At 44.5% G+C, this 11,690-nt stretch overlaps 1 protein-coding gene across 1 annotated transcript in view; it reads left to right on the top strand.

The window, feature by feature from the left end:
- Positions 1 to 602: 602 nt before the first annotated feature.
- LOC147636635 (uncharacterized) overlaps positions 603 to 11,690 on the top strand; it is a 38,448-nt gene continuing 27,360 nt past the window's right edge. Inside the window, exons 1-4 of the mRNA XM_086800087.1 lie at positions 603 to 843; positions 946 to 1,016; positions 3,208 to 3,280; positions 5,626 to 6,726. Of these exons, the coding sequence (XP_086656213.1) occupies positions 739 to 843; positions 946 to 1,016; positions 3,208 to 3,280; positions 5,626 to 6,726 (1,350 nt within the window). The 5' untranslated portion in view covers positions 603 to 738. The remainder of the gene's footprint in view (positions 844 to 945; positions 1,017 to 3,207; positions 3,281 to 5,625; positions 6,727 to 11,690) is intronic.

Here is an 11,690-nt window from a genome sequence, read left to right as displayed (position 1 = left end):
GCTTTTCCATCACTCTTGCTACAAAGACCAATGAATCCTGTCATATGCTTTCTCTAAATCCAGTTGTAACATGATGCATTTTTGATGAGTTTTGATAGCACATCTCTTCCCAACAATGCAGCAAAGATATTATCATATGTTGACCTTCCTTTGATAAAACCATGTTGTTTTTTAGAAACTATATCTTGCAGCACTGGAGTAATTCTAAAACCTATCACTTTGGTCAGAATTTTGTAAATCATTGTTAGCAATGTAACGAGCCTCCAATGACCAAACTTGTTAACAGGCAAATTGTTTTGAATGAGCTTCACTAGCCCTTCTTTAAAATCCTTATCCATAAGCCCTGTATTGAAAGCTATGCTACAAATATCACCCACAAAATCCTTCAAGGAAGGCCAAAAGGCTATAAAAAACTATGTGGATAGACCATCCTAGCCAGGAGCTTTATCTCTCCCCAGTTTTAACAAGGCACACCAACATTCCTCCACATCAATATCCCTTTATGGATAAAGATTCCATTTTCATTTGCTGCTAAATATGAAAACCTAACGATAAAACCTTTGAAACCTCGGAATTTCTTGATGAAAACCATTGCCGTATTTAAATTAACAGAAAACCAGCGTTTAGGTGTCCTATTTTTGATTTTGTAAACCTAAGTGGCGAAACTATGATCAGTAAGTAATCTGGTAACCCACTTCGCATTGTGCACACGGCAGGGTGCTCTCCCAGCTATCCACCATGGCCGTTGAGCATGCTGCCGAGCTCGCTTTCATTGTAGCATCCTATCTCCGGAAGTATGGATTCGCAAAAACGCTTGCTGTTTTTCTTGACGAGAATGGAGGCGTAAGTACCTTTATGCTTTCCTATGCAGAGCTTTTACTCTGTGTGTGTGTGCGCGCGCGCGCGCAGAGCTCTGATATTGAGATTTAGCTCTTTTTCCAACAGATGACTGGCCGGGAGATTAAAGATGTAGATTTGGAGACCCTTTACAGGTTTTATATATCGGCACAAGCCAAGTATGTAACGATAAAATGTTCAGAGTATGTAATGAGAGTATGTTTCTTAGTCTATTTAAAGTCTCTTTTATAAGCTGATGGTGACAAGTTTTGTGGATGATAAAGCTGGTTTCGTTAGGTCTGATAAGCTGCTGGTACCATTGAGTTTGGAGGTGTATAGCTATTGAATGCGTGCTTAGACGAGCCCTTATTTTCAGCACAACTTTATGTATACATAGGCTGCTTACACATGCCTAAAATTTGGGTGCAGGCAGGTAATATTGCCCAAGAGAAAATTGTGGCTGGGATTTCTCCATTCCCAGGGGAAGCCGTAAATGTGTAGTCAGCCTCAATGCTCTTTAAACTGAATGAAAGACGAAAGATGGGTACGTTTGATTGACTTTGCTCATTGGTGCGAGACTTAATCATGGCCGAGTCCGGCTTCACCTTTAGAGAAGTGTGATAAAGGGGTTTGAGCTAGGTCACATGACTTTATAGGCTGTCACTAAGTCGCGTGCTTGAGATGTGTGTGGATGAGCTGCAGAAGATGAGTTCTGGAAGGCTCTTTCTACCAACAAACTTGCAAACCAGTGTAGTGGCTTCCATTGAGGCCATTGAGGAGAGCTAGAGGTGCACTTCTGATAGTTGACAGCTGATGGCAGCCTTGGACGGGCTGTGTCATGTTAACCAAAGGGGTAAGTTTAGAGGCTGTATATGGGAGATTGGAGCAGTTCTCGCAGCTCGGTAGGTACCTTGGAGTGCCCATCAATGGTTGGGACATATATTGGACCCAATATGAACATATTTAATGATATTGTTTATGATATTTTGGGAAAAGGGCTGGCCTACCAACATACAACTTGCCGTCCAATCTCTATATAGAATGAGGTTAAGTGTCATAATTCAACATTGAGCAATGGACATCATTGGACAACTGATCTTAGTTCCGAATCAACAAAAGGTAGCCCAAGGGCAACAGTTTGCAACACATGGAGCAGTTGCTTTATTCATTGTTCTCTCTTCCCTCTCACGCTTCTCTGTATCTCAACGAGTGTATCTGTGTGCATTGTTGGTGTTGTGCTGCCACCTCGACCCCAACATTTGGTATCAGAGCTATCCAGGTTCCAGCTTCCTACGCGTGAGCTCCACCCCTTTTAATCATAGCACACCATCCCCCTTTGACCTTTAGTGACTTTGTTGTCCTTCTACCCGTGTCCGCGATTTTTCCGTCATGTTATCCGCTGGATCATCCGCTTCTTGCGCTGCCCTTGACCCGACGGTTCTAGTGTCCAGCGTTCCACCTCTGCCCCACCTTGTTGATGGCACCACCTCTGCCGCTCCTTTTCTACTTGGGGGCCAAGAATTTGGGCAGTTTACGGTGGTGCTTTGCCAGCCCCGACTAAGCACAGCCCATAGTTCCTCACCCGAGGATCCCCATTTTTCGGCCCCCTTTGGCGATGTTTGCAGCTGCACCTTTGTTTGCGCCCGGACTTTGGCGCTCTCGCTCCTGCGCCCTCTCCTCTGTGTCGACCTTTTGCATCAACATTAATCTCCTACATCACTGCTCTACGACTTCTTCGTTGGCCTTGCCCATACATTTTCTATCAGATAATTTTCTCTGTCTCTACACTGCCATTTTCTACACATTTGCAAATATTCCTTTGTGGATCACTTGGTAGCTATATTGGTTGCATTAAGTGGGCGCTACACTTGCAGTGTGTTGATCAGGTTACATTTGGTGTGGGTCGGAAATTTAATATGCAGATAAAAATGGTTGGACATGGTGTATTTGGAATGCTTGGTGTTGAGGATAAGTTGGATAGAACCAATTATCTTTGTGGTCATACATGATGAGGCATGTACTTGTTGCCAAAGGCTTTTAGAATGTGGTGATTGGACTTGAGGCACGCCTTACCTTATCAGCATGCTAGTAGTGTGCTATAGAAGGTGATAATGCGTTTACTTTGATCAGAGATTGTGCACCCCCTTCTACTACGGAATGGGATGGCAAAGATGTCAATAACATGCTTTAATAGCATTGTTTGTGAAGAGAAGCATAGCAAGTCGGGGCTCTCCCCATTTTTTAGCATCAATGTACTTACCCTACAGTATTATATTTTAGGTATTTTTTTGATATTCAAGTCCTTGTGAGTGAAATTGTTGTCATTTTTAGGTTTTCAACTAATTTTACTTCCTATGAACATGTTGACAGCGGAGCTTCAAAAACAAAGAAATCAAAAAGGGTCAAGCCAGAGGACATGTTAAAAAAGAAAGAAAACAATGAGGTACTTTCTTGTATAAAGCTTAATGTTAGTGGCACATTTGCTTTCACAACTAGAATATTTTAACATTTTACCCATTAACAATCTAGTACCCATCATTTTAATAGTCTAAGGAACTTGGCTATTTCTAGTAGGATTATAAGACGTAATGCTTGCCATGCACAGCCGCAAATTTTGTTCTTCTTTGAACATGGACAAGGGATGCTTATTCGTTTTTTTTTAAATGTATAGGTTATTCAAGTTTAATATGGACCTTGTTTTCTATTTGAATGGTGGATAATGCCATGACCCTAGTAAGCAAGATCCTGGAGGACAGGCCATGTAAAGGGAGAGCTAAACCAAAGCAGCATAATTTACACACTACCACTTGGGCACGGATGTTGTGAGTGGGCATGCCATAGGACATAGCCGATCCTATGCATGTTGGGGGTTGATGATTTGGAGCTTTGCAAGTAGACTCTCATGTCTCATGGAGTTAAGATTGTACTTTGGTTTTTGTGATGTTTGGGAAATGTACTGTGGCAGAGAAAGGATCCCATGCCCCTCAAATTCAGCTTGCTTTGAATGGGTGAGGAGGCAGCAGTGGCTATCCTCCATAAAAAGATTTTCTGGGGAAGGGGTAGTCTCCACAGCTTGATAATATTCTTTTCCATCACTTCTCAGGTTACCTAAAGCCCAATGTCTATTGCAGCTTTGATAGAGATGCCTGAAGTCACACATTGAAGCATAAAGAGGTTTAGCGGACCCCCTTTGAAGAGGGACTTTATACTGTGATCTCCAATCTCTTTTGTTGCCATTTCTAATCTAGGAGGAAAGTCCATGCTTCTCAGCTTGAAACTGATAAGGTTCCAAAAGGGTTGAAAGTGCTTAGAAAGATTTGATATCCCTCCAGGTTAGCGAGGCACCTTGATCATTAAACACTGGCTTGAGTTGATACAACCTTTTTTTGTGCATAGAGACAGTTGCTTTGCCAATGTCCTGAGCCAAGGAGGTATCAAATACCCTGAACCAAAAAATTGGCTCCCCTTGCCAAGTGTTTCCTCTATCGCCTGACCTGCTTTGCCACTGAATGCCCTCTTCCAATTAATCAAGAGGTCTGGAGCAAAAGGGCAACCCTTCATTTTAAGGGAATGTTATACAGTCTTGTCCTGCTAAGGGATGCCACACCAATGCCCCTTGAACTAAGAAATAGCATCCTCTACCAGCATCTGACTTAAAAAAATTCATGAACAAGCTGACTTACCTAGCCACCATGTGATTCTTGAAGTCTAGCAAGCCTAGATCACCCAGTTTGGTAGGCAAGGTGACCTGTTCCCATCCAATCAAAGGAAAAGTTATCTGATTAGTCTTACTTTACTTTCTCACAAAAACTCTTACCAGATAATCAAATTTGTGAATTTAAGACTTCTTCTAGATGAGCATAGGGAGCCAATAAGACATGTAAGATCACAAAATGGATGTGGCTATTGTCACTATGGCATGAAGGGGCCATAAGTTGCTATCTCATTGCTGCAATTTTTGAGAAATTACGTAAAAAACCAAATCCATAATCTTTTTACCTTGGGCCATTGTAGGATTATACATATGTGGTAGTGACTGTGTGAAGGGGGGCTTACCAGGGGCACTTTTTCCCTCTACACATTATAGAGGTTTTCTTACCTTGGACACTTGGTGTGTCTGGCCACCTATACTTTCACATTTTGGGTTTGTACTTAAGGTACTTGTGGTTGCACACTTCATTCTAGTATTCCAACCTCCATGCTGTGTGTTCGTACTGTTTTCTGTGCATTTCTGCTGAACATTAGGGTTCGTAATGCTGTCTGGATTTGATGACGGCTGGTCTTGCATGCAGTAGTATTTTAATTTTGGGCCCTAAGGAAGTGATTTAGCACTCTAGTGGGCGTATGTGCATTTGATGACATTTATGGAAAACATTTTGACTGTTCATAAAGATTCATTGGTGGCCAGCTGAAGGAGAAGTGCATCCTTACCCTTTTTTTGTTCTTTGATCCCCGCTATGTACTTGGAGGCGAGTTTGTATTTAGCCTTTTAAGGCTGTATTTTGTTAACTAATAAAAGATCTTGTTTCCGGTGAAAAAAAGATTCATTGTTGGTAGTACATTTTTCTGTAATGTACCTGCTGTCGCTTGTCAAGCTGCTCTAATGATGTTTGATCTGTTGGTGGTCACTGTGATTCTCTTGTCTTGGTTAACTTCAAAACTGTGTGCGTGGCTGGTCTGTAGAATATAAGCCCTTTTGCCACCATGCAGAAAGATGCATGTAAACACTGTTGTACTCATGATATTTTGCAATCGAATTTCTAACTTCAATCTCCTTGTATTGTACAGGATTTGATAGATGATGGAGAGGAGAAGACAAAGGCACAAGCTGAGCTAACATCGGAGCAGAAGAAGGAAGGGAAGAGAAAAAATCCTGTTCCTAATATAACACCTGTCCTTGAGGTGGGTCAAACTGGAGTTGATAAGGCAGAGGCCAGGAAGACTTCAAATGAGAAACAGGAGTCAAAAAAGAAGAGAAGGAAGGAAAAATCTGATGAGAACAAGGAGACCATTGAAGGTCTTGAGTCAGAAAGCAAGGAAAGCCTTTCAAAAACTAATGGGATGCAAGAGATAACTAAGGATAATCAGCATGCACTCAATGATTGTGCTTTACAGAAAAATGCGGGGGCAAACCATGAGCATGCTGAAGCAGGCATGGCAACTCGAACAGAAGTTGCAGGTTCTGAAAAGGCTTCAAGCACGAAAAGTAAAAAAGACAAGAAAAAGCGAGGAGGAGAGGAATTGTCAGCCAATGACATTCTAGTGTCGGAAGAAACAAGGCCTGTGGATACCACTCATGTTTTGTTACAGGAAGATGGTTTGAGTAAAAAAAAAAGGAAAAAATCAAAAGAAGTGGGTGGTCTTGTCAATGCTGGTGGAAAGGAGACAAGGGATGAGATTGTGGTAGAATCCACATCAAAAGTGCAGATCAAGATGCAGTCAGAAAGTGCTGATGCCACGATGCAGCTGGTTGAATCAACTGTTACAAATGAGAAAAAAGAGCTGATTGAATGCAAAACCAGTGCAAAGAAAAAAAAGCACAGGAAAGAACTGTCTTTGAAGGATATTGATGATGCCAAGAGTAACTTACAGGAATCTTATAACGCAGAGGTGAAAGGGATCAAGAAGGATAACATGAGTGTGTCTGACGGTACAGAAGGCCATGTTTTGGGTGGTGAAGAACTGAGTGGAAAAAAACGGAAGTCAAAGGATATAACTCTTGAAAAAGCACTTTCAAATGGAAAGGATGGCAATTCAAAGAGTGCTTTGAAAGAGGGCAAAGTATCCGAAGAAGGTGAAGGTGTAGTCGTTGATGCGGTTGTGGAGATGCATGAAACAGGTCCTGCAAAAACAAAGAAGCAGAAAGATACTCCCGGCAAGGTGAAAACGGTGAGTGTTTTGAATAGAATCCTACTTTGTCGCTGTGGGTTAGCAATCAGAATGTAAGTCTCCAGAATAAACTGCAACTTAAATGCTTTGGTATTAATTTTAATTACAATCCCTTGGCTAGCTAATAAAGTAGGATTAAGAGCAATAAGAACATCTATACAGATTAAGTTTGTTTGTGGTTGTTAGTGCTGATTGACCTGGATGACAAAAAGGGGGATTTAGGAGATAGCAGGCAGATACAGCGGGCCAAGGTTTAGAATTAATAAACTAGGCTATTGGCTAGGTTAGCTATTTATAGTAGCAATTATCGCTATGTAAGTGATGCCTTGGGTTATTATTTGTGAGTCAGTTGTGCGGTGCACTTCCGATGGGTCTGTGTCTAGACTAGAGTAACTACTCCTGCCGTGGACATGGCAGATCACATGTAGTCTTGCCGAGGGCCCTTGTGGGCAGGCACTGGTGGTATGGGCGCCAGTGTAGACTGGCATGTATTTGTGGAGTGGAACCTTAGCCCCTGGCTCAGGGGTGGATTGAAGTACTGATCCTACAGATGGGTGGTGAGCTTGCCTACACTCCTTTGATCTTGGCCAGATGCTATCATACCCTTGGCATGTTGAGAGATACATGTGGGTAGTGGATATGCAGTTGAGGGCTGTAAACAGCCTGTGTGCACCAGGCAATAGGGCTCTAGGCGCATAAGACGGCATGGGGGTTGGTTGTGCAGCCACTTGGTTGGCCAGTAGGTGCAGCGCCACATGTGCAGTGGGGTGCAGCTAGACAACCTGACTGTGGGTGCAGAAGCATAGCATGGCTAAGTTGTGCAGCAGCAGTAGCAGTGCTAGTTGCACAAGAGAATCGGCCAGGCCTATGGCATAGAGGGCTGGTCAGTGCAGCAGACAAAGAGTCACATCAGGAGTCAGCATGTGGATCAAGGTAGAGGTAGAGGTGACCAGCAGATTTGGTGTGTGCTGGTAGAGCAAGCCGCTAGAAAGCTCTGAGCGCTGACAGAAAGTAAGCCAAAAACGGCAACTAGTTATTTTTGAGGTTTTTGCTAAAAAAGAAAAAACAGAAAGCACACCCTTTTTTTAAGCGAATCCTTCTTTATTGATAGTGTCAGAATGCACAATGAAAATGAAGACAACTGCTGTAGAGAGAGAAACGCAGATGAAAGAGAGAAAGATGTTGTGTAACTTTGCTATATACACTAAAGAAAATCCTGGAATCACAAGTGGGAAGTGTGGGGGGGCAAGGGGCCATTTTATATGGCCCAAGGCTGCTGGTTGGTCAGCCTAAAACAGGCTGACAGCAGCACGACCAGCCGTGGACTGCCCACAACCAGCAAATGAGCGAGTCAGCTAGGTGCCTGCAGTCGGCCAAGACACCTGACTAGGTCAGGTACCAGAACAGCAGTCGGCCAGCTTATGAGGACAGCCGACAGCCCTCCACACCTCAGGGGAAAATGGGAAAATACATGGAGAGTGAGGAAAAATGGGGAAACACTAAAAACGGGCGGGCACACCCACAACAGAGGCCCTGGTGTAGTGTACAGATAATACCCTCTCGTAGCTCTCGGATGTGGAACCAACCCCAGTGAGCTGGAGTGCCGCCGGAGCATAGCCTGAGGTAGAACTTCGCGAAGAGGTCCGCCGCATTGTCCTTCGTCGAACAAAAAAGAAGCAAGATGTCACTAGCCAAGATCTTCTCACGAACAAAGTGAGATTGTATCTCTATGTGCTTGGTCCGGGCATGGAAGACCGGGTTCCGAGCAATAGTGATACAGCTCTGGTTATTGCATTGGATGACCGTGGGCTAAGCAACCTCCGTAGCCACACAAACTCGCAAAGTAGCACCACAAGCAGCCCGGTATTCTTTGCCTCTGTAGACGACAAGGCAATAGTCGGCTGCCTCTTGCTGCTCCATGAAACAGCTCCCGAGCCGAGGGTAAAACTATAGCCTAAGGTAGATCTCCTCGTGTTTGGATCTCCTTCCCAATCTGAGTCATTCCAACCTTGGAGTCGAACTCGGTCCTTCGTTTCACCTCCAGTGTCGTAAAAGAGTTCAAGATCCTTCGTACCTTGCAGATACCGCAAGATCCGCAATCCTGTGTCCCAATGAGACTTCTGTTAGAATGCACAATGGAAGACTAACGCACGTAGGAGACGCATCACCATCGAGCTCCACGAACACCCCCAATGGGCACTGCAGCATCCCTCCACCGGGCTCCCATCTCCCGGTGAGCTGCCTCCCAAAACACCGGCCGGAGGAGATGATTATGACAAGGTGCCACTGTAGCCGGGCTTGTAGTTCTTCATCCCAAAGGCCTCAAGCAACTCATGAACATACCGCTGCTGAGAGACAAAGAACCCCCTCTGGGTTTGCCAGATCTCCAATCCCAAGAAGTGGAGTAAGTCTAAATTGGTCATCCTTCGATAAGTCCACGATCCACAAAGATCTCCCAAGATCTGTGCAAAGATAGTTCAAAAACAGCCCTCAAAACTGTCCTCAAAATCTGGTCCAAATCTGCCCTCAAGGCTGGTCGGTTACGCTTCACATGTGCGGCCTGTACTGTCCCTGTACGACTGTACGGATAGGTCCTGTTGGCGGCTGAATTTTTGTACGATCAGTGTAGAGGGAGTGAAGGGAATAAACAGTCACTTGCAACCCCTTTTGCTGCGTACGGCCAGCAAAAGAGAAGAGAGTGTAGAGCTGTAGGTGGTACGCTTCTTCCTGCTGCCCCCTGTACGGCATGATAGGAGACCCGGAACAATTGAATAGACCAACACTTCAAATACGAAAGACAGAGCATCACCACACAGCAGAAGAACCTCGCATAGAGGCCGGAATGGGCCGACCCCCCCTTGGAGTATTTTATTACCCAAGGAGAATAATATCATGTACAAGCTTTGCGGGCCTTACTCTCCCCATGGGAGATGCCGGATTATCCATATACAAATGCCATAACACAGCCCAACACGAGGCTACCAAGCCGGAAAATAGGCTGTAGAAATGCCGAGCCAACAATATAATCCATATACCTCCGTGTGGGTACTGATTCTTCCCCAAAAACAACGGGTCTTCATGCAATAGAGCTTGTACAGCAAGTACAACTCTCCATTCAGCCGGTACAACAAGTACAGTGGTTGGTACAGTCGGTACAATGGTTGGTACAGCAGGTACAGTGGCTGGTACAGCCGGTACAATGGTTGGTACAACAGATACAGCAAGTACAAGGATTGGTACAGCCTGTACAGTGGTTGGTACAGTAGGTACAAGGGCTGGTACAACAAGTACAATAGCTAGAAATCATAATAAATGATTAAATGCCCTTGCCTTTAGTATTTCTTTGTGATGGAAGCCTCCAAAACAGTCTCCAACAGCCGGTATTCTTCATGGGCAGCCTTCAAGAGAGAGAGAAAGAGAGTAGCCATCATTAGGGCAGCCTGTAACGGTGGTAGAGGCTAGTGTGCAGCAAGAGAGCCTCCATTAATGAAGAAAGAGGGCTCCAATTTATAGATTTGGGGCTCCCATGAGTGAAAATGGAAAGAGAAGGCTATGATGACAAGTGGAGAGCCACACAATAGCTGGAGTGACAAGTGTGAGGCCACTTGTCTCACTTTGATCCACTTTCTGACAAGTGTGAGGCCACTTGTCTCATTTTGATTCACTTTCTTGCCACATGTCCCAATCTAAGAGATGGGTTCTCCCATAATCTTTACCTCTAAAAATATCCCAACTAGTAGACATTTTGTCATAGGCACTTTGCCAAATCCTGGTATCTGCTCAATTCTAGATGTAATGACGCGAACAGAATCTCCATCGGAGTTGAGCCAAAAATAGCAATGCTCCTAAATTTTAGGAGTGTGGTCCTTTTGTATTCCAGGATAATCTCCCATTCCCAAAGCTTGTACTTTCCAAATATTTAGACATCTTGGAGTCCACCAGACCCCTTTCATACCTGGAAATGTCCAGGTTGGTGACACCAATAGTGGCCTTTCTCGTAACAATCGTTACAAGTCCGCTTGGCCTTTAGTTTTTCACAGTTTGAATTGGGCTTCTTCTCAGAAGACTTCCCTTTGCCCTTGTTGTTGTTGTTACGGCCTTTCGATCGCTGGCCAGTCAAGGCCTCAGAACCTCTGCCCTGTGGAGGGTTCGTAAATCGCTCTTCCTGGTCCAAGACCATTGGCACAAGCTTCTCCCACGTGATAGTGTTGAGCTTGCCACTGGTGATCAACGAGGAGTAAAATGCTCAGTACTAAGAGGGCAAATGGGACAACAACGTGATGGCCATATTCTCTGATGATATCTCTTTCCCTAACTGGAGAACCTCTTGTTGAAGAGCTTGCAACTTGTTGATGTGCGCCCGCATCGTCGACGACTTTGCAGGATTTATCACCCGTATCTGGTATCTGAACTTCCAAGGAGATCCTCTTCATGGGTGATAACCCTGTTATACAGAGAAGCCAAATGCTACCAAATACCTTTGGCCAGCGTCATATGCTTTATGTGATCGATCACCTGTGGTGCGCAATTCAGGAAGATGAAAGAACGGACGAGGGCATTGTCACGATCACATAACTGTTCTTGAGCCTCCCCTTCCTTCTGTATAGAGGGTAACTCCCCGTCTTCCAACTCCGGCCGTGGAACACCAACAACAATAAAATTAGCCAAGTCATAAGAGTCCAAAACGGACTCCATCATTACCTTCCATATGCCGTAGTTGTTCTCGTCCAATTGTCGATCCACCGGGAACATGGGGAGTGTTGGGATCTTCACGTGCTTCTCAACCATCTCAAGCAAGTCTGCCATCTCAAGGGTTCACAAGGTCTTGTGAAGGGAGGGTGGGTGGAAAAAAAGAAGAAGAAGAGGCTGCAAATAATATGCAAGGCGGCTGTCCAACGGTGATGGCCACTTTCTACCTGATTTCCAAGTCCCGTACAGCCCAAACAATCTCCAATCAGCACCTC

Source organism: Cibotium barometz, chromosome 7 (genome assembly GCF_041138505.1).
Source record: "Cibotium barometz isolate CiBa-2024 chromosome 7, ASM4113850v1, whole genome shotgun sequence".
In the NCBI taxonomy this organism is placed as follows: domain Eukaryota; kingdom Viridiplantae; phylum Streptophyta; class Polypodiopsida; order Cyatheales; family Cibotiaceae; genus Cibotium; species Cibotium barometz.
This window is presented reverse-complemented; position numbering and strand designations above follow the sequence as displayed.